The sequence below is a fragment of the Pestalotiopsis fici genome (assembly GCF_000516985.1).
Source record: "Pestalotiopsis fici W106-1 unplaced genomic scaffold PFICI_Scf_1, whole genome shotgun sequence".
Classification (NCBI taxonomy): domain Eukaryota; kingdom Fungi; phylum Ascomycota; class Sordariomycetes; order Amphisphaeriales; family Sporocadaceae; genus Pestalotiopsis; species Pestalotiopsis fici.
The window spans coordinates 6,552,199-6,578,401 of record NW_006917091.1 but is presented as its reverse complement, the minus strand read 5'-3'; the positions used below and the strand labels follow the sequence as shown (position 1 = coordinate 6,578,401).

Genomic DNA, 26,203 nt, shown 5'->3' with positions numbered 1-26,203 from the left:
GCCATCATATTTCTCGAGGTCTGAGCCGTAGTGTCGTAGAAGACAGTTGCAATTCATAAGATTATTTTCCTTTACATTATACGAGAGAAACTTTTTGAAAATGTAAGGCGCTTGATGATTTTATCACCATCTATGAATAGATTCTATGAAATCAGATTCCAGGCCTATAATGGCTTGCGATTTGGCGTCGAGTACTATTGACGTCGTACCTGAGTGAAGCATCAATTTAATTGTTGTTGGTTCCAAGTTGGGCGTAGTTTTGGGCCTTAGCCGGTAGTTCGATACCAGGTACGAGCATAGTTGCGGCAACGCCATGAGGACCAAATACATAGCTCACCTCCTTTATGCACTGGAAATCAACAAGTGCATATGTAAATTGAAAGGACCTCCATTGAAAGAAATTCAATAAGTGAAAACTCTTGAAATGACGCTGTCATTTGGCGCTCAGACGAGTACAAATATAAGCTGTGAACGTTAGCTTGAGACGTGCCACGCGCTAGCCATCCTGCCTCTCTTAACTAGACTAGTTCGGGAAGTGGTACACGAACCCCCAAAGGTCAACCACCGTCTGTCGGTGATGATTGCAGCCGGACATTCAGCAACATCGTGTCATCTCGAATCATACCTCGAATTAATTCCGACGACAGCCTCGAAGCCATCTCCCTCAAATTTGACTTCACTCGTAATATCTGAGCCCTCTTCGTAAATCCGCGCCGAGAATCAAACAGTAGCGACACGACCACTACTGCGACCACATTGCGCGACCCCTCCTGTAGTCGCGACACACGACGTCAACATTGGTTGTTGCCCAGTTCAAGCACACGGCCGACGGGGGCACATATCGTCTCCTCAAATACCCAAAAACCTCGAAAAGAGCCATTCTGTCCCTCTGTTGGGGGTTGTTTGAACGCGACGAACTTCGGGCCCGGATCGTCCTAGAACGCGGCTTAGCACAGAACCCACAATCAACAGTGCTTTGCAACTTCGAACATGACGACGTCTTAAAAGAACACAGTCCAAGAAGTCAGCCCATTCCCGGCGGCACTTCTATATAGAACAGCTTCAAACTGTATGGCTTGAGCACCGCTGCGAAAGGATCAGATGGCGACCGCCTCAAACTCAATGCCAGCTGCTCCAGCTGTTTCTGATCATGCACATGCACACGCACCAGACTCCTCATCTGCCAGTCCACATCTAGCGAACCATCCACAGCAGCTCATTACCACTCCTAATGGCTCTTCCGCGCCTGGTCCAGACGGGCTACTCCATCCCGGTCTTCGCCTGGACATGAGAAATGCCAATGGCGTGCAGCGCGACGGCCGCGTTAGGAATCCCATCCCCAGCAAGCTGAAAGGCAAGACGGATGAAAAGAAGGGAAACTTCCGAGTCATGCATATGGACATATCCAACACAAGCGAAAGCCAGGCTAGATATGATGCCGCCAAGCGCAGCAGCGAAAACACTGCTCTCCAGGCCAAGATGGCAGAGACTGATCATTACGTATCGCATCACAGGAGGGCCAACTATGCCCGAACAAAGACGCTCAAGGAACCCGAAGAAGAGGCTGCTGCACCACCACTTCTTCCTCCACGTACCACTCAGCTCACCCCCGAGGAGGTCAAGACAGAGCAAGCGCGTCTACTCACACTTCTTCGCACCCTCCCTCATGACAATATTGTGAACCAGATATGCAAGGCTCTAGCTTTTTTCGGCGGCATTCCAGATGCGCCGCCTCCCCCAAGTGGAAAATTCCCAGACAGTGGTGATGCGAACGGCCCAGGAAACCTGTTTGTAGGTTGGCTTTCGGAAATATTTCCAGACCTTGACCGCCCGCGTATGCCCAATGACCAGCCATCCGCTCCGGCTAAACGACCGAGAGGCCGCCCAAAGGGCAGCAAGGCAACCAAAGCCAGAAAAGACAAGGGCATTAAGAAGAATAACAGAGGCCCCGATGGAACTGGTTTGAGTGGCCAGGACGGTGACCAACCTGGAGATGACGAAGGCTGGGAAGATGTGAATGACAGCGTCCTCGACGTGAGCAGACAAGGCGAGAGTGTGGAGGATCGTGTTCTATCTTTGCTACAGACGCCTCCGCAGAATGCTGGGGCCTCCAATGCCATGCCAGGGACTGGTGGCCCATCCGGTTTTACATCTATAAACCCAGCATCAACACCAGTCACATCAGTCAAAAAGCGTGGTAGGCCGAAGGGGTCGAAGAACAAAGCTAAGGACCCAAACCTTCAGAATACACCACAACAAGCTGAAGTTGGGGCTGGTGCAGCTCCCACCACGACCAGCACCTTTCAGCCGGCATTGAACGTCGAGTCGACTCCCACAGCACCTGTTGAGGGCAAGAAGAAGCCCAAAACTGGCAAGAAAGCCGCAAATGCCTCTGCCGCCTCTGCCACTCAACTACCACAATCGGCACAAGTAGGAACCAGCACATCATATATACCCCCTCCAACGTTGCCACTAGCGGCCACGAGAAACCCCGGACCTGTCCAGACGGGCGTTAATGGCAGCAATGGAAATGCTGAGGGTATTCATGTACCGAGACAGATACAGAACATGGATGCAGAAATGCCCCAACCGATCAACTCAGTAACACCCCAAGTGAAGGAATCTTCCATTACTGGCGCCAAGCGGAAACGTCAAAACAATAAGCCACCTGCTAAGAGTGCAGATTACGCTGGGACTAATGACCCTGCCACTTCTCACCTGCAAACCAATTCTTCAGGGTTACCACTTGCCTCTGGGTTAGGCATGGACACGCCTCAACGGCAGTCCAACGCTATACCTACGGCTGACATGTCAGCTGCTGCACCACCTGCTAAGAAGCCCCGCAAGTCGAATGCTGGCACTTCAAAGAGGAAAAGTACAACAGGAGCAGCGGGTGAACTTTCTTCGGTTACATCTTCCGAGAATGCCCAGAATCAAACGTCCTCGCAGATGATTGACGACACTACACAAGCACGGTCACAGCCTGAAGGTCTCCAGGCTCATTATGATCGTTTTGCCTCGCTATCCAACAATACTGATCACCAGACTCAGGCCTACTCTGGCCAGCAGCAAGCGCAGCAGCAAGTCCAGCAACAAGTGTCTAATAGCGTGAACACTTCTTCTGCCCCTGTGGAAGGCTTGGAAGCCCATTATGAGCGGTTTCAGTCCGTACAGAACCGGCAGCACAATGCCCAACAACCCGCCAGCGCACGTCAACAGTCGCGGCAGGTTCCGCAGCATCATTCTACACAATCGGCCTCTCCGGTCCCGCCTCAAATTTCCAAGACACCGCAAATGGCGACGCTTCCTTCCCAGCAGCAGAATAGAGCAAGCACAAACACTCCAAACTACTACGCTCAATCGCAGACCCCAGGCTTTATTGTGCAGCAAGGTTCCTACACAACAAACCAGCGCCAGCCGCAGAATACGAGTACAAGCTCTCCAGGAACTGGTCTTGTGTCCCACGTTGCGCATTCTCCCCAGTATGGGACACAGAGTAGCAATTCCCCGCTCTTGAGTAACGACAACACGTTTCGAGGATCCCCGTCGCTGGGGTTTGCGCCTCGACGCACAACTTCTGCCTCTCCGATGGATAACGCTTATCGGACGAACAGCGTGACGGCCCAAGCGTTTGTCAATTCTCGCCAGACTCCTGCGACTTCACATGCGGGAGTTGCATCCACCTACTCATCCTTCACCGACAATAGCTTATTCGACCTTCAAAGCTTTGATTCCGCCAGTGGTAATAACATGGGACTGGGCGGCACGGGGTCTTACAGCATGGGAAATAGTAATGTACAGCGGGCAAACAGCGCATCAAACAATAGCTCGGCTTATGCTGGGACTACCATGACGAATGGAGCATACGATCAGACCGGGCTGAACAAGGGGGCAATGAACAACACTTACCGGGGCCAACCCCGATGGGCATGACGAACTTATGAACTTTCAAAAACGGTGCAGAAATGGCGGGTAAATAATTTCGAAGGAATAATCAGTCTCATGGCCTGGAGTCAATTTCATAATGGCGTTTCGAGTGGGGGAAACCGTGCTTTTTTCTTGGTCGACTTTATATTGGACTTCAGTACAATCAGGTCCTCTGCATCAACGACTGGATACCTGTGCAGGGCCTTCTCTTCTTATGAGCATTTGTTTCGAGTCAGCGTCCGATGGGTCTGTCAAGACTCTTTACGAAGCGATACGATTGTGGCGCAAGCAATGATATACCAACTTCTGTTTCTGCCTCTGACTTGTGCTCTTTGGGCTGGCCTGATGTATTACTAGAGGGGTATATAAATGTTCATAGCGGTAATAGCGAGCTTGCATTGTGCCCAAGCCTTAGGAGAGCCACACGTGATGACCGGGCGTTTCGGTAAGTAGATGCATCATTAAAGATCTATCTTCTATCATTCATTATCGTGTGCACATGATCATTAAAAAAAAAAAAAAAAAAAAAAAACAAGACTACTCCATTCCATGTATCCCCTGACCGTCCATGATATTCGCTGCGAACAATATTGTGCGTTGTCTCCCGTAGAATAATATCAGCATCAACGCAATGCTACGAACGGAGCAAGCGATGTCTGGTCCTCTATATCCTGGTCCCGTGTTGTCGCATTAGACCGCACTCTTCGGCAAGTCTGGAGTAGCACGTCCTGGGGAAGAGGAGTAAGAAATCAATATCAGGATTCTCCCACATGTGAAATGTTGACTGTGTGAATGAGGCTTACCATGTCAAAATCCTTGGCAGATTGTATGCTGTATACATTCCGTCGGAGCTGCGAGAGAAGTTAGTACGATAATGAAGGGGGGAAAGAAGCTTGCTTGATGGATCATCAATTACCTCGACGCTGAAGTCGCCCACGAGCTCCGACAGGGCTATTGATAGATTCGTAGGACTGACATGCTTGGAGTGCAAAGTCTTCTCAGGCATTTTACCGCAATTACTTTTAAAGAATGTCAAAGAAGACGTCTTGTTAATGCCGTGAGTGGAATATTTCAATACATCTGCTTATCTAAATATCTAGCTAATGTCATCATGAAGTTCGACGCAGATCCCACTCTACTTAAATGGGGATGTGTATAGGGTTAGAATTCGGTGAGTATCGTGTCTGTAAATTACGCCAGGCGACTTTGGTGTGACACCGCGTCGTGATCCCGATTCGTGAAACTGACGTGGAACTTTTTACACTTCGTTCTGGCCCAAAGAATCAGCAGCTTTGTGTGTGCGAACTGGCGAACCATGACTCGGCAAGGCAACCTGTACATGTAGGTGGTTGCCCAATGACTGTGTATAACAACCTCGACAGCTAATGGAGGGTGGGGGCGAGGGCTCAATATCGAGCATCATGTAGCTGCAGCTCGCTCTTTCGGTGAGGAAGACCCCAGCTGCAGTCGAATTCAGCCTTTACCCAACGAGAGGTTTAGGTACTATTAAATAGGTGAGCCGACACCAGTTCTCCTAAGTGTCAGCCCACATGAGTCTATTGCACCTTGGGATAAGGCTCCCGGTGTAGCGGGTACTCAGCCCCTTGGGCTCTTTGCATAGGTCCTGCCACATCACTCTCCTCAAAGACTAAGCCTACCTCTTAGACCGCATTATGTTGGGTAAGAAGGCGCAAAGCTGGCCGCAAGGTGTATTGACCTTCTGCAAGTAGAGAAACACAGCCCGTGGAAGAGGCTTTGAGTCGTGAGCATCTGGACACCCACTCACTGCTTTATTCAGAGCGAGACACAGGTAGGACTTGATTAGATTATATCTAAAATGCTGTGCTGATCCACCCGGTGGCCATAATTTGTTACCTCGCGCGTTTCGTTCTCTTCCAGCCCAACGATCTCCACCCAGTCACAACGGCGAAGTAGACAGAGAGTGAGATCGAGAGCCTTGACTCGTTGCAATGGAGTACGAGGCGTCAGCTGAGGCACCAACTCCACCAGTCATACCATGGCACACCCAAAATGAGCTTTCCAGGGCGGATTTAGCTCCTGAACGGACCAAAACCGCGAATTCTGCTGCTCATAGCAGCATTGTTGGCGACGGGGGATACGCGAAGCAACTGGCCCACAGCACGGCAGCTACTCACCAATCATCCCACGATTATGACGAGAACCTGGCAGTGGAAGATGATTTACAGTACATTGGTGGTGGTATTGGGTCGAAACAAGCAAGTGACGATGCACTGGATGAGGACTCAACAGCAGCTGAGCCAGAGCTTCGTGCACCTGACGGGCTCGAGCGCTGTCTTCGGATGGCAATGGTCGATTCAGCCGGAAAAGAGGCGACAGAAAAGCGTTTTGTTCCAGTCGATGAAATTGATCGTATCGTCAATCTCAAGTCCGTTCTCCGAGAGCTCAAGACCGTCAACCTCGGCCGAGACCAAGACCCGAATGACATTGCCCATCAAATCTGCTCCGTCCACGAAGGCAAATCTCCACTCGACGGAAAGGAGACAAAGACCAACAGGAGACGAATTTTTGCTACATTGGCACTGATAAGAGAAACAGCAGCTGTCCAAGAAGTACTAAGAGAAGGCCTCTACGATTGGGATCTTCCTCTGGCACTCGATACTACCGATCGAGGACACCATCGCTTGGCACGGCGAAATGCGGATGGCAGTCTACGCCTAGTTTCGTTTTCGAGAAGCTGGTCCCCATATCAGCATGAAGCCTTCTCGCGATGCCAATGGCAACTCTCCAGCCCATGCTTTGAAATGCGCACCAATGTAGAAGCCAAAATCATGCACTACCGCCTCAATGCTCACAGCATTTTACCGATTACCAAGATCGATGGAGAAGACCGCCATGGAGGCTTTGCAACTGTGTCAAAGATCAAGCTGCACCCGGCCCACCGGAAGTCGATATCGAGAGTAAGAGAATAACAATGTCATTACAAGCTTTTCATTACTAACAACTGTGTAGGATCAAGACTCAACCTCATGGCTAGCTCTCAAGAGGCTTAAATTTAGCACAGAAGAAGCTTTTAAGGCAGAAGTGGCACCGCTAAAAAGACTCGGCAATAACAAGAACTCCCACATCATTCAAGTACTCACCACTTTTCAATACCGAGACGAATACAATCTTGTCTTTGAATGGGCTGATGGCGGCAACTTGTTTGACTTTTGGCAGCAGTCATTCCCCCAGCATCATTCCCCGGCCGGGAACCACGGGCTCGGAAAATGGCTGGCGACACAATTGACTGGATTGGCTTCTGCTCTTTCATTGATACACGAGTGTGAATTCGACCCACTGGCAGCGAAGTATTCCGGATTCAATTCACAAGATGGTCGCAAGAAATATGGGGCCCATGGCGACTTGAAGCCAGAAAATATCTTGTGGTTCAAGGCCACGCCCAATGATGAAGACTCTTCCAACCTGGGTACATTCAAACTCTCTGATTTTGGTCTCGCCAGTTTTCATAGCTTGGAGAGCCGAAAGAGATTTCAACCCGCTGGATTCTCGGCAACATATCGGGCTCCCGAATGCGATCTCGACCGACACATTTCGCAAAAGTACGACATGTGGTCCCTTGGTTGTGTGCTGCTAGAACACCTGACATGGTACCTGCTCGGATATGATGGAGTCACCGCGTTCAGTCAGCGACGAATGCAAGAGTCACAGCCAACATTCAAAGAGGACAACTTTTTCAATATGACCCAGGACCGATTTTCTCTCCAAGGAGGAAGAGCAATCATGAAGAGATGTGTGCAGGAGGTGAGTTTTCACAAGTCGCTCCGACTGACACAGTGTGACTGATTATTCTGCAGCAATTCAACTTGTTGAGAAAGACGCCAAATTGTTCGGATTTTCTTTCTGAGGTCCTTGATTTTGTGCAGGACAAGCTGCTTCGAATGTCCCCTGACCGAAGATGTGAAGTGTCGGAATTTCTCCACTTTACCAAAGACGCCAGCCAGAAATGCATGGAGGATGAAACCTACTGCACCCAACGCCTGAAGCCGATCGAAATAAGGACCGAGACAAGCCTGTCTGAGTTACATGCACGATTATCCCTCCAGACTGGTCAGCATAAAATGGCTGTATATGCATCTGTCAACAGAAGTCGGACCAGCGTGCATACACAGGCAATCCCGTCTGCTTCAAGCGGCGCTGACCTGCTCAAGAAACTTCCAGTGTCCCCAGTGAAGGAGATGGAAACTGAGCAGCCAGGGCAAGAGACAAATAATCAAGAGTCGGCAGACACAGCTCTCATCACAGAAGAACACCTAACGCTCATTAGTAAGAGAAAGAATGACGAGCCAATGGATGGGGAATTTGAGCCAACAACACAGAACAACCCAGAAGTGGCAAACGAGTACCAATTTCTCTCTGTCTCAAAATTGGGAGGGTTCGGTTCCGGTACGACAGGCGAGAAGAGTCCGAAAGCATCTCACGGAGATGTTTCTAGCGCATCCTATGACAGCAACAGCTTGGAAACTGGCACAGTGGGTTACATCCAGAGACAACCGGAAAAGAGCGAATACACGTCAGATGGCGGCTGTCTGGGAGGCTTGTTGCAAATGGTCAAGGACAAGATCCGCCATCCCAGGACTAAACACAGACAGTCAACGACGTAGGAAAAGCTCACATGAAGTACAATACTTGATTTCTGTAAGTTATAGGCAGAGGCGTTCATTGTATATAGTCGCACAGATGTAAATATTGGGACTCATTCTTTTTTGAATCAGTCATAGAGATACCCAAGATAATTTTCCAATTGATAGAAGCTTCCGTATATTTATTGGCGGATATGCTGGGAAAGAAGGGAATCCATTCAGTGCAGTCCCATTGACGGCCCTTCAACTCGTAGTTAGTGGAGGTATCGGGGATTTCTCCTTAGGAATCTGTCGGCCAGCAAGTGGCGCAATAATGTGTCCCACCCGAGCGGCAGGCTGTAGTCAACAGATACCACTTGACTGCCCGAGCGGCTCATCGTGAGGGGTCGGTGCATGCAGCATTGATGGCGACGGTATAATCGAAGTGTGCATCGACAAGCATCAACGGGGAGGGGGGCTATGCTGACACAGCTGGATTCTTTTGTCGGAAATTGGGTCTGGACTCTCAACTTCCCCAGGATTGCGACATAGCAAAGCCGACGTCAAAAGAGTGAGGCTGCGTCTGGCGTCGGAATCTGGTCCGCGGACTGTCCCTTCTTGGATGGTGTCGTCACATTGAGCCCAATCGACCGGTCAAAGATAGCGAAGAAACTCTTGTGGCCAGGATGGCATTGGTGCGACTGATAAAAAGTAGAGGGTAGTCGCATCGCAGTCCCGAGTTCCTTCCACGATCCGCAACTTGAAGTTTCTAAATGAAGCAAGAAAATAAGCCATTACTCGATCGCACTGAACCGAATTGACGAGTCGTCAAACATTACCCGCACAATGGTTGATGTACCCGAGTTGCGTGTGGAGAATCGGCGCGTTAGTGATCCAGCGAATGCACATCGTCGAGCCAGTCCAGCCAATCAGTCCCAGCCAAAGCCAAAGCCAAAGCCGCAGCAGCAGAAGCAGCATCTTTCTCCCTCCAGTTCCCATCCTCTTCCTCCTCCTCAAGTTACACAGAAACCCAAACAAAAAACAGTAGAGCAGCGCCTGAATCTTCGTCTCAGACAGGAACTGCCTTGTTATGTCGGCACGAAATGGCCAATAGCACAGCCTCATATCCTCCGAGATATTCTTACCTCAGAGGATATCCAATCCTTATTGAGAGAGTACCAGTCCAAGGGTAGGCTCTCAAAAAGCGAAGATGTCGAATCACTGTGCAGAAAAGTGCGTGGGCACAGACACCCGAGCTGCATAGTGGTACTGGCCATGCTGATCCTCGTCGACAAAGGCTACACCATTGGCGAAGTGCTGCGCGACCAGATCTTTGACGATAATCTACCGTTGGTAGTCGTTAATCATGCCGATCCTGTGATCTTCTCTTGGGATCAATCCAGAAAAGACTGGAGACAATTGGTGTGCTTTGAGGACGATGATACGTGGGGGGTGCAAGCCAAGCTCGACATCTGCAAGTGGCAGTGGTATCTCAGAGTACCCCGCATGAAAGTTTCCGGACCAAGCTTTGAAGCATATGAAGGCAAATTTGGACCCGACACTGTGTTGCCGTGGAGCTCAAAGAGCAAAGATGGCGAGGTAATGAAACACGATAGAACCACAGGGTACGGGGGATACAGTGCAGTCTACAAGTGCCACATAGACGAGAGGTTTCATGGTTTTCATGAGGTCCTGAAAAAGGTCAGCACCTAGTCGCAATCACTGGCGCGGGATTTGACTGACCACATGACAGATTGGTCTGGGTGATGGGAGAGGCTTCTTCGCTCTGAAGGTCCTCAACACATACACCGCAGACGAGAAGGCCCAAATCTCGAATTTATTTCAGAATGAAAGGCGGCAACTGAGTCGGTTCAATGGCGTTGTCCACAACCATCTTGTGACTCTACTGGCAGCATTTGAGCAGGAAAACACAGAGAAGAACTTCTTTGTCTTCCCCTGGGCCGAATGCGATCTCTCCGCCTTCTGGGAGAAGCAGAAACCTAAACCTGGAGACGCCAAATGGATTGCCGAACAGCTCAAAGGCCTCGTGAGTGCACTGAACGAGATACACAATCCGGCACAAAACTCTCAAAACCTGGGGACACAGGTGTTTGGTCGTCATGGCGACCTAAAACCAGACAACATTCTCTGGTACACACCATACAAAGGCGATCCGAAAGGAATCTTGGTGGTATCTGACATGGGCTTCACGGCGGTGAACAGCGAGTTGAGCCGCTCCAAGCAGACCAACGGAAAGCCTCGTACACCGACATACAGACCCCCGGAGCTAGACATACAGGGGGCAAAAGTTACCCGCGAGTACGATGTATGGTCGCTAGGATGTATCTTCCTTGAAATGATGACATGGATCCTGGGGGGGCAGAGATTCAACAGTGAGTTTAAAAAAAGCCGAATGACCCCAGAGAACGGAGTGAACACCTCCATCTTTTTCACCATGGTCGGAGGCCAGCCCATCGTAAAAAAAGAGGTTGTTCAGGTGAGTAGCATCTTTGAATAATCCAGTATCACTCTGACAATGACTGACTTGTTATGCAGTGGATTGATACACTTCGATCGCACAAGAGAAGCACAGAGTTCATCCATGCTGTTCTTCGCATCGTTCAGGACAAGATGATCATTCCCCGTGCTGACAGGAGGTCGAGGGTGCGTGATCTCAAGACTGAGTTCGATAGAATCAACGCAAAGTGTAAAGAAAAGGCCTCTTACTACACGGATCCATATAAGGCTTCACCCAAAGCGAAGTCATCCTAGAACCTGACGGTCCGGCATAGGTAGACTGACGAAATCACCGAAGACGTACACGACAGAACGGTTGACTCTGGCGTCGGACTGGGTGTTTGGGGTCTTATGAATGTCTCAAAGAACTGATATGATGTCGATTGTCTATGCCTGGAGAAGAATGAATGGTGGCACATATTCAAAATAAATGGGTATTTCAAGATGATCATTTCCGTCCCAGTAACTCCCCTGCTTGATAAAGATATGACTGAGTCTTTGTTAGTTGATGCGCAACCGATGGCTCGCGAAGAGCTTCACAATGCCCCAGTCGCAAAAGATGCGTTTCACGACATCTGCCGATATTGTCTGAAACTGTCCCGCGCATCAAATCTACAGATACCCAGTGCTCCTCAGTCTTCCGTTTAACACAGCCGACAGACTTTGTCAGAACTGCTGGTAATGTTCAAAGCTTGCAGCTCTCTGCAATTTCGTGATTTCATCCTGGATGCGATGAGTAAATTCCGTTTACTTTCAAAATAAACAGTAGACCTACCGGCTTGAGAGCTCGAGGAATTGTGCATTCCCATCGACCACGCGTCCACTAACAAGCGAGGTCAGACATGTATTTGCGTTGAATTGTGAATGCACATACCTCTATTCCAGTCTTTCCCCAACCAAACACGGATTTTAGGAAATGTTTGAGATTTTCTTCTTCGGCATACGTAGCTCGCACGTAGAGCACAGCCATCTTGAGAGGGGGTTGGCAGGCGATCCCAAGCTTCGATGAAATCTCGGCGCCAGGACCGCCTTTTTGACTGCGAGCAAGAGCCAGAGCTACGGATACACGAGTAAGTGACGATGTAAATGAGGCGGTCTAAGATGATGCCCCATTTATATGTGACAACGAGGATAGCATCTCATCCGTACGCAATGATTCAGCATCGACGACCCCGACCGGGTGGGTCGCTGCGTGAGAGGCGGGAGTGCTACAGCAAAACTTGACGAATCAGCGGGCCCCACGACTCCTTTGCGTTACGACTCGCGGGCTTGCCAATTCAATGAAACCATAGATACCCGATCATGAGCCCAAGGCAGTTTTTTGTGAGACGTATACAGAGATGCAAGGCGTGTGGTTCCAGACCAGCTTATTACGCTCATATTGATAGTTTCGGTCACGCTAGCTAGCACAATTTGCCTATATGAAATGGGCACAAGTGTGATGATATCCGAGGATCCACCTCAGGAAGAAAATGGATCGATTCCGGTAGGAGGTTGATTGCAGAAAGAAAGCTGCAATAGCGGCATATTGACGCTGCAATATGCATACATGTCCCACAATATATCTTTTTTTTTCTTCTTCTCGCGCCACCCGACAATTCTTTCTTTTATTCCTTTGGCGAGTTCCGAGGTCTTATTGGTTTGGATGGTGTGGTGTCACACTGCGCCACCGCCCGCTCGCCCTGTCGCATGTTGCATGGTGGTGCATGCTGTACAGAGTAGCATCGCATACTAATACTCTTGAACGACCAGAGCTGACGAAAGACCATCCACGCTGTTTACTTGTGGCAATAAAAGCATAGGCAAAGCAATATGAAGGGACGGAATCTGAAAATGGTGAAATAAAACAAATCAAATCAATCCGGTCAACTCCATATTCCTCAGATTATGGACTGGATTCGCGATCGCCCTGGGCTCCTCCCTGGCGATCTTGATCGCGTCTTCAAGTATGACTCCAGTTCCGCAACAGTTCTGCGCATGACCGAAAACGATAAGATAAGCTTTCATCATGGTTATGATTGAAAATCCGCATGCTGACTTACATATACAAGCCTGCTATATGGTCACTAGAAACAGATGAAGAATGGAGCGAATGGATAAAAAAAGTATTTGTTATTTCACGAGTATACAATCTGCACCATGTGTTGACCGATTCAACAGGAAAGGCCGTCGCCAAATGGCTCTCAGCGTGGTCTCGTTCTTCTGTAGGACACCTCCCCTCTCAATTACACCGTGCTCAATGAAGAGAGAAAGAAACCCTGCTCTGACATCTTAGGTCAGACTCATAAAGCGTGCCAACATGGCAACTCTGGGGCCCCTCAAAAAGGTTGATTCGGACGACTGGCTCAAGCGATTAGAGACTGATATGCCCGGGCGACCAGACATTCTGGAAGCTCTGGGGGAGCTTGCAAAGCGGGGGGAGAAGGGCGCTGGCATGAAGGAAAACGTGCTGCAGGCCCCAACCGGCGGGCGTCGAGGGCTCAGGACGGTGCCGTTTGAGCGCAAAACTTTTGAAAAAGTCTCCCGAGCTTTCAATATGCACAGCTCGATATCTCGCGCCATTAGCCGGGCAGATGTGCCAGTCTTCTCGCATGTGAATGCGACCACGGAGGATATAGCAGACCAATACAAGGTCGAGCACAATACTTTTGGTTGGGAGCCTCTGCAAAGAAGCGGGTTGAAAAATGAAAATTGGGCTGACTCAACTTACAGTATACAATTGTCGTACATCAAACGCCTGGCAAATGGACCTTGGATTGACCGTCACATATTTCCCCGACTGTGAGCTCTCGTTTGCGGTCCTTTTCGGCTGTCATATCTCTACCGAGGAGGAGATCATCAAGCGCTTGGCACATGCTCGTGATGATATCTCCCACCCATTGCTGCTACCAGGCATCGTGGCAGAAATCGAAAGGAAACGACACTTTTACCACGCGGACAGAACAATTGATGAAATTGAAGCTCGAATATTCGACTTGGAAACTCGACCAGACGCACAAGACGGCATGGATGCTGCGGAAATGGCCAAGATCCACAAGGAAAAGCGCACAGCCTGGTTGAACACGACATATACTCGGAACTGCCTAATCAGTTGGCAAGTCCAGCTTGAAAACATGGTGCGCCAAACTGAAGCACTCGATCCGGTCATCAAAATGGGCGGCGACGGCTCTTCTGGCGAGCACAAGTGGCCTGGTGTTCATGGCGAGGTTGCTACGCCCATGCACCAAGATGAAATGAGTTGCGACCACACCCAAAGATACCCAGACGCGACAGCAGACTCTCCGACAACTACATTGGTTGCTCATGACGAATATCAAGAAAAGCGAAAGGCTACAGGGTACAAGATTGCATCGCGCATTCGTGCATTGATTGAAGAATACGATGACAAGATACGCGACTGTACAATGAGGATCGACGGAATGGCCATGGCCACACAATGGGTAAGCCTTTTCCAATTCCACGATCTCTTGGGAACGACGGATGCTTACAATAACACAGGCACAAGGAGAGACCAATTTGGAAATCGCAAAAGCCACGAGTCGAGATTCTAGACATATGCGGTCCATTGCTCTTGTGACGATGGTATTCCTACCTGGCACTTTCTTTGCGGTGAGCATGGGCACACACTTTGCCCCCAGTTCCTCAAAATGATCTAACAGAATTCCAAACTGACTTTGTAAAAGGGTATGTTTTCAATGACTTTCTTCAACTGGTCAAATGATGGTGGCGAACCGATTGTGTCGGAATATTTCTGGGTATACGTCGTGGTTACCGTTGCTTGCACCTTGCTCACCGTGGGTCTATGGTATTATTTCAATATATCCCGACGATCTCTGCGCAAATCGAGAGATGTTGAAGAAATGTATGGGTCATGAAACGAGATGTTCGGGCAGTCCAAGCAGCATTCCATAGCGACTTGGTAATCATGTTGAGGGAGATGCCTATCAATATTTCATCATGAATATTCCCAGAGCCAATTTTCCAGTGAATAATAAATTCATGATTGGCAAAAACTGCCAACAAATCATCACATTCCGAGCCGCGTCTTCTAGGCTTCCCATAGCTTGGGGGCCAAAGTAAGAAATTTGGACTGTACAGAGTACAGCTTTTGATCCTTACTAGGTGTAAATCTACTCTGAATACATGACTTGGATAGTTTCAGGAATCAGGTATCCAAGGGTGAGTCACTGCCGTCAGCAATGCAATGGCTAGGGTGCAGTACCCGGGTAAGACTAGACAGCACGCCAATCACTTGGAACGGCCAAAAATCATATATAGTACTTAACAGCAGAATCCTGCCCCCACAGGCGTGTACCAACTCAAGTTGTTCCTTTTCCTTTTACTAAAAAAAAGTCATCCGTGCTATCTTCATCCTACTGTTCAGCTACAAATCGTCGGACGATAGGGAGTTTAGCCACATAATTTTTGATTGCTAGCATTGAGGGCAACATGCCTTATCATGAGCGAGGGGTCAGAAAGCACCGGATCATCCGTGCACCCGCAAGCATCTTACTCAAAAAAGACACCATCTCTGGTAAGATATGATAGACGGACAAATGACTGAGCAATCAGCTTACCCCTCCTGGTGAGCGAGTTCCATAACGCATGTTTTTTAAATTGTGTGTGCAGCAAGAAATCAATAGTAGTGGCTGATTCAATCATCTAGAGCAGCGCGGAATAGCGGAGAAGGTGCGTTGCAGCACGAATGCTGCTGCATGAACTCAAGGCGGGTCAACCCAAACGATCAATATCTCTAAGCGATGCGCGGATATACGTAGGGCAAGAAGATCAGTGCGATTCCATCTCGTAAACATCTTCGTATCCCAGAAAAAAATGTCTCTACCGACAGGACGCGATTGGAACACGCCTGTCCAAGTGGTGGGATTTACGGGCCGCCCGACATGCTACCAAGCTCGGCCTCTTCGGCTTCATGGACTAGATCTTGTGGAATGGGGATTGAGATTCTCGACATTCTTACAATCTTGCACCTTGTGATCTTTCTAGTCGCCACAACTTCCCCACGCGAATATGGACAATTCCCTATCCACCATTGCCGGTTCTTGCCGTGCGTCGCCCGTCGCACGCAACGTTACCAGGTATCTTACCCCGCGTTTTCTCGCTAGAGCCCGTTGCTCTCGCTCTCACGGATCTGGCCACCCTGCTGCAGATGACCATATTGGCAGGCCATGAGTGGTTATCTCTACATAGTAGACATGCGTGCCCTTGTCTTCCCAGAGCAGGAAGGGAGGCGCTAGCGTGGCACAGCATTGTCTCTCCGGGACACCAGTACGGAAGCGGTTGCCACCATTCACGAAGCCATGCTCTTATCAAATCGGCTGCTATCCAACCGGCCAAGGTTCCCCGCGCCGCGATTGCCTTAAGTTTGCGGCATTGGCAGCTTGAATATGGCTGGAAATTGATGCTCTGAGACCACTTCTCTGCTCAATCTCGCGGAAAGAATCGCAATATTCGACAAGATGGGCGAGTTGGAAATTTCCGACGATTTGAAGACAGTCGATGTACACGAAAAGACCGATGCCTCATCCGAGCGTTGGGAGGCGCCTTCTGAATGGTTGACTCGATTCATCGACGAGTATAGTGGGCGACATGGCGGAGATACAGAGACGTTGCCACCAGGCTCCGATCCGAACCTGGTGGCTGCAGTCATATTCACCATGAACGAAGAGGAGTCCGTCATGGCTCTCAAGTCATTGATTGAAAGCCAGTCGCAAGACTATACCTTTGATCATGTTCAAATGACGCGAATCAAGAATCTGATTAAGGGCAACGAATTCTGCGAGATGGAACATGGCGAGTGGTCCTACGAAGTGTGCAAGACTGCAGGCTTAATGCACAACTGGTCTCCGTATGCTGAAGTCCGCGCTGTGACTATACCATACGATGATCCTGAAGAAGCATGTGAGAGTCTTCGGGCCTACTTTCTCGGCTTCTTTTGGGTCTGCGTTTGTACAGCTGTCAATACATGTAAGTATTGGCACATCCAAAGCCACGATCCTCGCTTGGTGCTTACACGAGTTATAGTCTTCAGTCCCCGACAGCCAGGTATCTCCATTCCGAATCAAGTCGTCCAATTGCTTTTGGTTCCCATGGGCCGCTTCATGGCTTCTGCCCTTCCCGATTGGGGCGTAACTATCCGCGGTACGCGATATACTCTGAATCCTGGTCCATGGACCTCGAAAGAACAGCTTTTTGCTACTATCATCTTCTCCGGAGCATCGACTATCGGCAACTTTACTGGACTGCTCGTGATGCGTCTTCCAATCTTTTTCAACCAGGAATGGGCTGGCTTTGGATTTGCAATTTCACTCGCTCTTGCGAATCAAATTTATGGCCTGGGTATGGCTGGTATCCTCCGTCGCTTGACAGTGTATCCCATCGAGGCAGTCTGGCCGAGCGTTCTTCCGACCCTCGCGCTGAACCGGACCCTCATCAACGCCGATAACAAGCGTGAAACGATCAATGGCTGGACCATGACTCGATACGTGTGCTTTCTCATCGCGAGTGTCGTCTTCCTCATTTACTACTGGATTCCAAACAAGTTCTTTGAAGCTCTTCGCCTCTTCAATTGGATGACTTGGATTGCTCCCAACAACATCAATCTCGCGGTCGTCACCGGCTCGTATGGCGGCATGGGTTATAACCCAATTTCTAGCTGGGACCCTAACGCTTCGGGTTCGACAGCCATGAACTCGCCATTCTTTGCGTAAGCATATGCAATCCTCAAATAAAGTGACCGACAAACTGATAATTTCTACAGACAACTTCAACAGTACGTCATGCGCGTGATTGGAGGTATTGTGATCATGATCATGTACTACAAGAATGCATTCTGGTCGGCATTTCTACCAATCAACTCCAATGGAGCATTTGACAACCAGATGAAGTCGTATAATGTTAGCGCTGTGCTCAACGATGACAATCAGGTCGACATTGACAGCTACAAGACGTATGGTCCTCCGTACTACGCCATCGCCAATCTATTCGTCACGGGCGCCAACTTCATCTACTACACATTCTCCATTGTCTACGTCTTTGCCAAGTACTGGAAAGCTCTCAAGAAGGCCTTTGTAGGTATGGTTGTCAACACAATCAAGCGCCAGTCTATATACACTGGTTTCGAAGATGGTCATACCCGACTAATGCGCCGCTACAAAGAGGTTCCAGAGTGGTGGGTGAGTAGTCACCAGCAGTCCTCCCCCCGGCTCGTGTAACAAACATGCTAACAATGGACAGTATGGCATTGTATTCGCCTTTGGCTTCATCATAAGCATCGTCTCGGTGACGGCGTGGCCTACTCAGACACCCTGGTACTCGATCATTGGCGTTACTGGCGTCGGTGCTCTATTGACGATCCCCTGGGTGATTATTGAGTCTATCGCGACAACAGGAATCAGCCTCAATGTCATTTGGCAGTTTTTGCCTGGCCTCTGGTGGCCCGGACGGCCCCTCCCGCAGCTGGTTATTCTCATGCTTGGTGGAGCATTCGAACAAATGGCTGGCGGCTTCACAGCGGACTTGAAGTACGCTCATTACGCCAAGCTCCCGCCGCGGGCTGTATTCAGAGGTCACGTTGCAGCATGCGTGGTCAATTGCTTCATCTACTGTGCCATTCTCCAAGTGATGCTGGTCTACTTTAACGAGGACAATACTCTGTGCCAATGGAACAACAAGGAGCACATGGTATGCAATTACGCCAACCAGGTGTTTGCTTCAGTCATCTTCTTTGGTGCGTTTGGAACCAACAACATGTTCAAGCTGTATCCCGGCCTCCCGTGGTGCTTCTTGGTCGGCGCCATCCTCGGCGCGGCCTGGGTCATTGGCGAAAAGGTCCTGCCCCGAGTGCGCCAATACCTTCAAGCGAAAATGGACGAGAAGCGATTCCTTTCCTTCGACAAGTACTTCTGGCAACCCTCTGAAAGCGTCATGAGCTGCCTCAACCCAGCAATTGCCCTGTCTGGCGCATTGCAATGGACTGGCAATAACAATCTAACTTATGCGACGCTTGGTATCTACATTGCCTGGTACTTTCAATACTATCTCAAGCGTCGGTACACGGCTTGGTGGGGCAAGTATGCATACATTATCTTTGCCGGTCTTAGCGTTGGTGTCGCTATTTCCGGATTGATAACGACGCTCGTCTTCAGCTTTGGGGCTGGTAAGAATGCATCATTTAGCTGGTGGGGGAACAATGTCGCACAACAGGGTTTGGACTGGCAACTATACAATAACAATGCCTCTCTCTTGCCCTTACCCAAATCGGGTTACTTTGGTCTTGCGCCTGACCAGTACCCTCTCGACTGGTAAATCAAGCCGTGCTTTGTAGCGGCGATGAGAGAATCTACTCGTTTAATTGTAGCATATTATGCATCTGCGGCATTCCGCATCTATCCTAGATGATAAATTTGCGGTTTTCAATGAAGCCAACCAAAAATATGGGAACGGATAGAATTACTGTGATGTCAGCTGTACTCACCGTGTTTAACCCACTTCAGCATGACTTAGTGGACCATTCTATTTGCGGTATCGAGAGTACCAAGAATAACATGATATATAATTAATAATCGTCGCCGTCGCCGTTGTCGCTATTGGCAAAAATGTTTTTAATTATTCTGGAGCTGGCAATTGGCATATATGTCTTTTTTTTTTTGTGCCTGCGTAGGGGACTAACCTAGGTTAGTATTATGGACAATACCTAGGTATGGCTGCACTGGCTGCACAGCTACATATTCGAGCATCAGGGGGAAAAAGAAGGGGGAAAAAAAAAAGGATCACCGCGGTAGAAAGGTTTTTTTTTTCTTTCTCCTTTTTTCAATGCTGCGATAGCATTAAATTTAACGATTGCATTCAGCGCCCGTAAATGTTGCGTGGTATCCTCGAAGTACCGCGAAATAAGGCGATATGGGACTATACTCTATATTGAGTAAAACACGGTGAGTATAGCAGACATTACGTTGATTCTTCTCGGTCCCAAAAAAAAAAAATATGCAAAAGAACTGCCAAAGAGAAAACATCATTTCAACGCCGAAACGAACCTCCCTAGTGTTGATCCATACCGTTCCAAGATGATAATGCAAATGCCTGTTTTGTGTACGAGAGTGATGTGTTGGCGCCTAACTTATAACCTCTCATCCTGTGCTTGAATCATGGTAGTTTCGATGTCTCCTTCTTTGTGCCAGATTCCAGCCAAAGCCTCCAAGGGCTGATGTTATTGGAAGACGAGGACCAGTAGTTCGGCTCTGAGACTCACTCCGAAAATTTTTCTTCAAACGTTCTAGTACTCCGCGTTTTTCGCTTGGGCCAGAGGTTATCGGTGGTTGGGAAGCAGTCTCCGAAGGTTCTCGAGCTTCCTGCTGCGGGCCAACTGTACTCCCTTGCCGGTCCTCAATAGTTGCTTCTGGGTCCTTGTCCGGTGAAAGCACTTTAGGAACTGTCATCATGTTTGGTGTTGGCGGCTCAATGGATGACGTAGATGTCGTATCTGTCTGCATGGAGCTGCCAGGTCTATAGCTCGCAGTAGTAGAACTATATGCAGCTTGTGAGTTTCCTTGTTCTTCCCTGTGTTGAGATGCATGCTGTAGAAAACTCTCAGTGATGACTTGGTCACTCTCCGGAGACTGTCTTTGTCATGATCCAGGCCATATGTACACTATGTGGCAGCTTTACCGGTGCTAGCATTCGTCATTCGGATTGGTCTCGATACGCCAGGACCAAGACGGCACCCCTTATTGGCATATGGATTGTTTGCCCCATAGCACTCACCGTCACGGCCATGTTTGGCGTCTTCGTCACCAGCGCGGCCCGCGAAATGTATGGCACCGCGATTTGGCAGCCAATCAGCTTGTTGCTTCACATCCAGCAAGTCAACTACTCTAGCGCAGCCCGGGCTGGTACCTTCTTTGGAGGACTTGGATGGTTCCTCAGCCAACTAGCCGTAAGAAAACCTATGCAACAATCAAGCGACCTGCCAGCTGACTTTGGACTGCAGGTCAACGTATCTCTCAACTCCGTCGCGGCCGGTATGGACTTAACTTCCGTCGCACCAAGATATCTCGATGCTCGGCGCGGTGGCTTCCTGCTTGCCACTGTAGGGTTTGCAGTATGCCCCTGGAACTATGTCAACTCTGCTTCCACATTTACTACAGTTCTCAGCTCCTTTGGTCTCTTCATTTCTCCTCTGATTGGCATGTACATTGCCGACTTCTGGATCATCAGGAAATGCAACTGGAGAGTTCCTCATTTGTATATAGGAAATGAGGAATCGATATATTGGTACAGCAAGGGTTTCAACTGGCGAGCATTCCTGGTTTGGATAGTCATGGTTTGCCCATCATTGCGTAAGTCCGCCGCCCACCCTTCATGTGCATTCTGATTCATCGCTAAACCCCGCGTAGCTGGATTTTACATGGCAATCACTGGTAATGATATCGGAATGCCGTGGAAGCGAATATTTCAGATCACGTTTTTTGTCGGTAAGTATGAGCCTACCAATACAACCCTCAGGATACAAGATTGACTTATTTTTCTCACCAGGAATGGTTGGTGGTTTCGTTCTTTATACTGCTGTCGCGCTCGTCTTCCCAGTCAAGGATGCGACGAGTCACCAGGAGTATGACTGGTTTATTGAGGAAAATTTTGCCATCAAGGGTCAAGAAGCATTCGACTTTGGAGAAACAGGTGAGGGCACTGGTTTACCAAACGAGAAAATCAATTCGACTGCCGCTCCAAAGTAGACACATGTTAGATGGGTTCTATCAAGCTGATGCCAAAGAGTCTCATCTATGTAGTCAGACTTAGATTTGATCATCTAGCCGCTTGCAATGCAGTCCGATGACAATTTGAAGTGCTTTGGCTTTTTCGTATCTTGCAACATAGAACTAGTAAATTAGACTACTCCATATTATTTGGTTATTTTTACGCTCACTTAATCTGGTTGAAGTAAATGCTGTTACGACTAAATCATCAAAGTTGGTGTGTTCAATGTAGCCTCTGGGGGCTTAATGTGGATTAAATCAAGTCTTCCATTCACCAAACTGATATCATTCATCTTTCTGGAAATAAATCTTTTATTTCAGCTATCTTCAAGCGCATCCTACTTGCCACACTTCCTCGATGTATCCTCCCCTCACTTTACTTCAATATCGTAGCTTGCTTTGAACTTTCTCAGTATATGCTCCTCGACCGTAATAGCATTCTCATCGCTGCTGCCATCCAAAGGCCGCAATTTGAATGCCATGTTTCCACTATAAAAGAATGGAGCGCTGTAGCGGTGATTGTCACCGGCGTTGATTACTCGGTGAACGGCGCTACGATACGCCCCACGTGTCCACCCACAAAGGAGGTCGCCGATATTAACAACAAAGCGATTGGCGACGGCCGGAACGGGAATCCAACTATCCGTCGGAGGGTAGAGGACTTGGAGTCCTGTCTGCTCAGGCTGTTGCAGGAGCACCGTTATGCATCCAAAGTCGGTATGCGCTCCAGCTTTGAGAGGTTTGATGTCAGTCATGTGCTCATCCAGACTAAGCATTCGGAGGATATGGTCAATCCAAGTGTCTTACCTCCAAGCTGTCTGACATCTTTGGAAAGCTGCGGAGGATAGTGAAGTAATCTCACGTTCGCGACAGGCTGCAGCATAAAGTTATCGAACATCTTTGAGTCGTATGGCAGACCCGAGATAAGGATTCTCAAGAGCAGATGTGCAAGATCAAGCATCCTCTGACGATACTCATAGACGGGGTCCTGAAACTTTTCTCGGGGCAGTGCTGGCCAGAGATTAGGACCCTGGAAAGTTCCCGGCCCTTGGATCATTACGCTCAATGTCCTCGCCGATATATATGCCCTAGCTGTTGTTAGTCGTACTGCAGATGGAACCTTTGCCCAATTGCCAAACCTCTTTCAGATCAGGCAGCGTATCATTCTGCAACTGCTGACCCCCGATCACTTCATAACCCCTTTTGGAGGATCCCAGAGCATGCTCCATGCCAACCTTTTGCTTCTCCTCCAGGGGCAGATCGAAAAATAATTTGGCACACTCGAGCACCTTGGTCTGAAGATCTAGTGGAACACCATGGCCCTCAAGCTGGAAGAATCCATAAACTTTGCACGCATCGCTTACTTGTGACACAACAGCATCTCGATCTCTTTGACTCGAGGTCGGGTCCAAGAATGGGCGGATATTGATGAGCGGAATCTCGTAATTTGTCATGTCAACAGTTGTTCGGTGTGTATGAAAGTATATACCAACTGCGATTTGCAATCCATGTTAGGCACAAAATCAAATACTTCGAGTACGATTATCTGACCCGGTTTACTACTTATTGGATCGGCGCGGGGCGGCGGACGGGGTCCGTGGTGGATAGTCGGGGGACCCGACGGCTGGGCTGGCGCTGCCCGTCGGGTGAGGTGATGCTAGTCCCGGTATCAGTCTGGATAGCCGTTTTTGCTTCATTAAGTACAGAGTATTATGATTTTTTTTTTTAGCCATGCGAATGGTCACGAAGTCTTTCGTCATGTTCTTTTTATGAGAAGCAATTACCTTCCCAAAGGGGTTTTTATATAGTGCGGAAGTCTAGTGTGTTGTACTCTCGGCGAAAAATTGTAGACATCATCAGGGCAGCTTTGTTGGGCCTGTTGGTAGATCAGTGTTTGCAAGCATGCACTTTGTGTACGTTAGATAGTGAATGGTATGTGTTTCACGACATTGGTTAGATAGCAGGGCTGATGCATTTGAGCTAGCTGATCTCTTTTCAGCACTAAAGATGCTGGGACAAGCATTTTCAATTGCTAGTTCCTCGGGTCCTTTTCTCAACCACTTTTCCATTTCTTCTCTTAACGCGGCAGCGACAAGACTATATGATGAAAGCCCGAGGGCCGCAAGCAAATGATCTTTGTCTGAGATTATGATCATCAGATGGGTAGAGCCCGTCCCGCTACCTCAGGCATTTGAACCATGAGGTGAGCCATTCTGACGATATATGTTGGGTGTTATGTTTCTTCCTAGATTCCAGTCCTCAGTCTCCACCACTAATTCTGGTTTCGAAAGCCAGGCCTTTGCTTGACAATCCTTGTTGATTCGATCCAGCTCGGCCAACTCTTCCTCTTCAAGCACGCTTTTCCAGGCCATATAGAGAGAGCTCACGTAGCATAAGCCAATTCTCATGCTCCGCGATTTCGCCGCAACGTCGGGAAAGCATTCATCGACTCGCAAAAGACCATAAGCCAGCATCCTTAGCTCGCACCAAATAGCGAATCCGCGCCGCCGGTAAAAGTCCCACGGAACGCGCTGCAAGGGGGAACATTCACCTCTAGCAATATATTGGAATTGGTTGCCGTAGACCTGCGAGAAGGTCTGTGTCGTTGCCGACTTGAAGCATTCGACTTCCAAGACATCCTGTCCGGAAGGGCTTGGTACGGGCCAGTCTTTGTAGACATGGTAGATGATGCGGTAGTGACTTCGACAACTGCTTCCTCCATACTCTCGGTATAATCCAGCACCGTGTAAACAAGTTCTTTTTCGAGACACATATGCTGCTCAAAGTAGGGCTCGTCCTCTTCCTCGAACATGTCTACAAATGGCCACTTCCGGGAGTACTCCCATCGGCGAATCTTCCTCCAGCCTTTCAGACGTCCAGCACGTTCGGCGGCCTTGAGGTCTTCAAACAGCTGCACCCGCCATAATGCGCGAAGAACTCGTTGTTCTTCGCACCACGTAGGCGGGCCTATGTTGTGCTTGTTCACGAGGACGGTTGACGGCTGCAACTGCCAGGCACCGACGAAGTTGAAGGGGGCTGAGCCGCGGAATTCACTCCTCCAAGTAAAGTCCGGGTCTTGGTCTGCTATATGCATGGGCTGGAGGGAACGGAAGCGGGTCAGGTATGTTGACAGGCAGCCTATCATCCGATTTTCGTTACGGACATGGCTGGCAAGCACCCCACGGAGGATAGAGGTTGGTACCACCACGGCATCGTCACTACCGCTACTGAACTGATTCGCCAGCCGCAGCGGCGCCTGAGTCCACTCATGAATATCATCACGGTACTCCGTAGTTTCATACAAGTACCATTCATGGAAGGTGTCGAGATTGGTGATGGCCTGTGGGAGGCTAGACCGTAAGCAGGCGGCCATGCGAATCATGGCGCAAGTGTGTTTGTGAATGGTTCCCGACACGAAGATTGCCTCGATAATTTCGGCGCCGTATCCATCGAAAACGCGGGCCGCGACTGGCGAAGCTTCCAGACAATGATGAAGAGACGTGGGATCGGGAAGCTGTTTGAGGATGGAAAGGGATATCTCGGTCGGGAGACTCTCCCAATGCGGTTTGTGCGCTGACATGCTTGCTGAGTTGGCTCTAAGTGAGTATGGCTCTGAGTGAGTACATAGAAGCGTCAGTTTGACGGTATGAGGACTACCTACCTGGTGGTTTGGGTTCCTTTCAGGTTGAAAAAGTGTTATGATTGGTTTTGATCACCCTAGCCGTTTGGTAATTGGCTGTCTGACAACGACGAAAATTAATGTCTTGCTCGTCACAAACAGAGATGAGGTATCTCTCTTGATTGGCAACAGGAGTTGTTGCCTTTGAGCTGTGGTATGTGAGGCTAGGCAGTTTTATTGTTGCTGCCAAATCAAAAGGCTGTGCCAAGTGTGTTGCTCTTTCCTTCTTCTTTTTTTTTTGTCACTGACCGTTTGTATTCTCGCGCGCCCAAGTCTTACTTCCTGCCGCTATAAAATGTGGGTCAATCGTAGGAACCTCCAGCTGCTCATCACCCTACCTGGCATGAAGCCACAACAAAACCCTTATTTCTCAGGGTTCTCAGGGTTCTCAGGGTTCTCAGGGTCTAGGTTTGCACGTCGATACGTCAGTCAAAATCAGGTAGTCATGTCGAAAGTCCATGTCCACATCTCCAGCTCAGGGTAACGTGCAGGTACAGGTAAACGCCTCAGCCTCACCATAAGGTAGGCTTTACCCTAGGTATAGCTTACATTTTAATCAAGCACGTCGATTGGGTGCGGATAAGCACAAGAGACCAGTACGTCAGGGAGAAAGTGAAGTTCGACATGAACCATTCACGCCAGCAAGGAGAAAATATTAAAAGCTTCAGGGATATCAAAGATGTGTATTAGCATAAACTCACGGGGCA

The 26,203-nt window shown here is 49.1% G+C and overlaps 8 protein-coding genes across 8 annotated transcripts; 6 read left to right on the top strand and 2 right to left on the bottom strand.

Annotated features, from left to right (window-relative positions):
* Positions 1-1,122: 1,122 nt before the first annotated feature.
* Positions 1,123-3,933, top strand: PFICI_01918 (uncharacterized protein; the record flags this gene model as incomplete). Its single annotated transcript, XM_007830499.1, has 1 exon — positions 1,123-3,933. The coding sequence occupies one exon, from the start codon at positions 1,123-1,125 to the stop codon at positions 3,931-3,933; it is 2,811 nt and encodes a 936-aa protein (XP_007828690.1).
* Positions 3,934-5,897: 1,964 nt separating this feature from the next.
* Positions 5,898-8,570, top strand: PFICI_01917 (uncharacterized protein; the record flags this gene model as incomplete). Its single annotated transcript, XM_007830498.1, has 3 exons — positions 5,898-6,866; positions 6,919-7,710; positions 7,764-8,570. The coding sequence occupies 3 exons, from the start codon at positions 5,898-5,900 to the stop codon at positions 8,568-8,570; spliced, it is 2,568 nt and encodes an 855-aa protein (XP_007828689.1).
* Positions 8,571-9,374: 804 nt separating this feature from the next.
* Positions 9,375-11,300, top strand: PFICI_01916 (uncharacterized protein; the record flags this gene model as incomplete). Its single annotated transcript, XM_007830497.1, has 3 exons — positions 9,375-10,229; positions 10,282-11,025; positions 11,085-11,300. 3 exons carry the CDS (start codon positions 9,375-9,377, stop codon positions 11,298-11,300), a joined length of 1,815 nt encoding a protein of 604 aa, XP_007828688.1.
* Positions 11,301-13,344: 2,044 nt separating this feature from the next.
* On the top strand, positions 13,345-14,920 carry PFICI_01915 (uncharacterized protein; the record flags this gene model as incomplete). Its single annotated transcript, XM_007830496.1, has 4 exons — positions 13,345-13,696; positions 13,758-14,485; positions 14,544-14,654; positions 14,729-14,920. 4 exons carry the CDS (start codon positions 13,345-13,347, stop codon positions 14,918-14,920), a joined length of 1,383 nt encoding a protein of 460 aa, XP_007828687.1.
* Positions 14,921-16,522: 1,602 nt separating this feature from the next.
* On the top strand, positions 16,523-19,370 carry PFICI_01914 (uncharacterized protein; the record flags this gene model as incomplete). The annotated part of the gene is made up of 4 exons (XM_007830495.1): positions 16,523-17,030; positions 17,088-17,769; positions 17,824-18,238; positions 18,300-19,370. The coding sequence occupies 4 exons, from the start codon at positions 16,523-16,525 to the stop codon at positions 19,368-19,370; spliced, it is 2,676 nt and encodes an 891-aa protein (XP_007828686.1).
* Positions 19,371-20,691: 1,321 nt separating this feature from the next.
* On the top strand, positions 20,692-21,796 carry PFICI_01913 (uncharacterized protein; the record flags this gene model as incomplete). The annotated part of the gene is made up of 4 exons (XM_007830494.1): positions 20,692-20,997; positions 21,052-21,400; positions 21,458-21,535; positions 21,597-21,796. The coding sequence occupies 4 exons, from the start codon at positions 20,692-20,694 to the stop codon at positions 21,794-21,796; spliced, it is 933 nt and encodes a 310-aa protein (XP_007828685.1).
* A 392-nt stretch (positions 21,797-22,188) lies between these two features.
* Positions 22,189-23,271, bottom strand: PFICI_01912 (uncharacterized protein; the record flags this gene model as incomplete). Its single annotated transcript, XM_007830493.1, has 3 exons — positions 22,189-22,547; positions 22,625-22,864; positions 22,926-23,271. The coding sequence occupies 3 exons, from the start codon at positions 23,269-23,271 to the stop codon at positions 22,189-22,191; spliced, it is 945 nt and encodes a 314-aa protein (XP_007828684.1).
* Positions 23,272-24,293: 1,022 nt separating this feature from the next.
* Positions 24,294-25,397, bottom strand: PFICI_01911 (uncharacterized protein; the record flags this gene model as incomplete). Its single annotated transcript, XM_007830492.1, has 1 exon — positions 24,294-25,397. One exon carries the CDS (start codon positions 25,395-25,397, stop codon positions 24,294-24,296), a length of 1,104 nt encoding a protein of 367 aa, XP_007828683.1.
* Between the last annotated feature and the right edge of the window lie 806 nt (positions 25,398-26,203).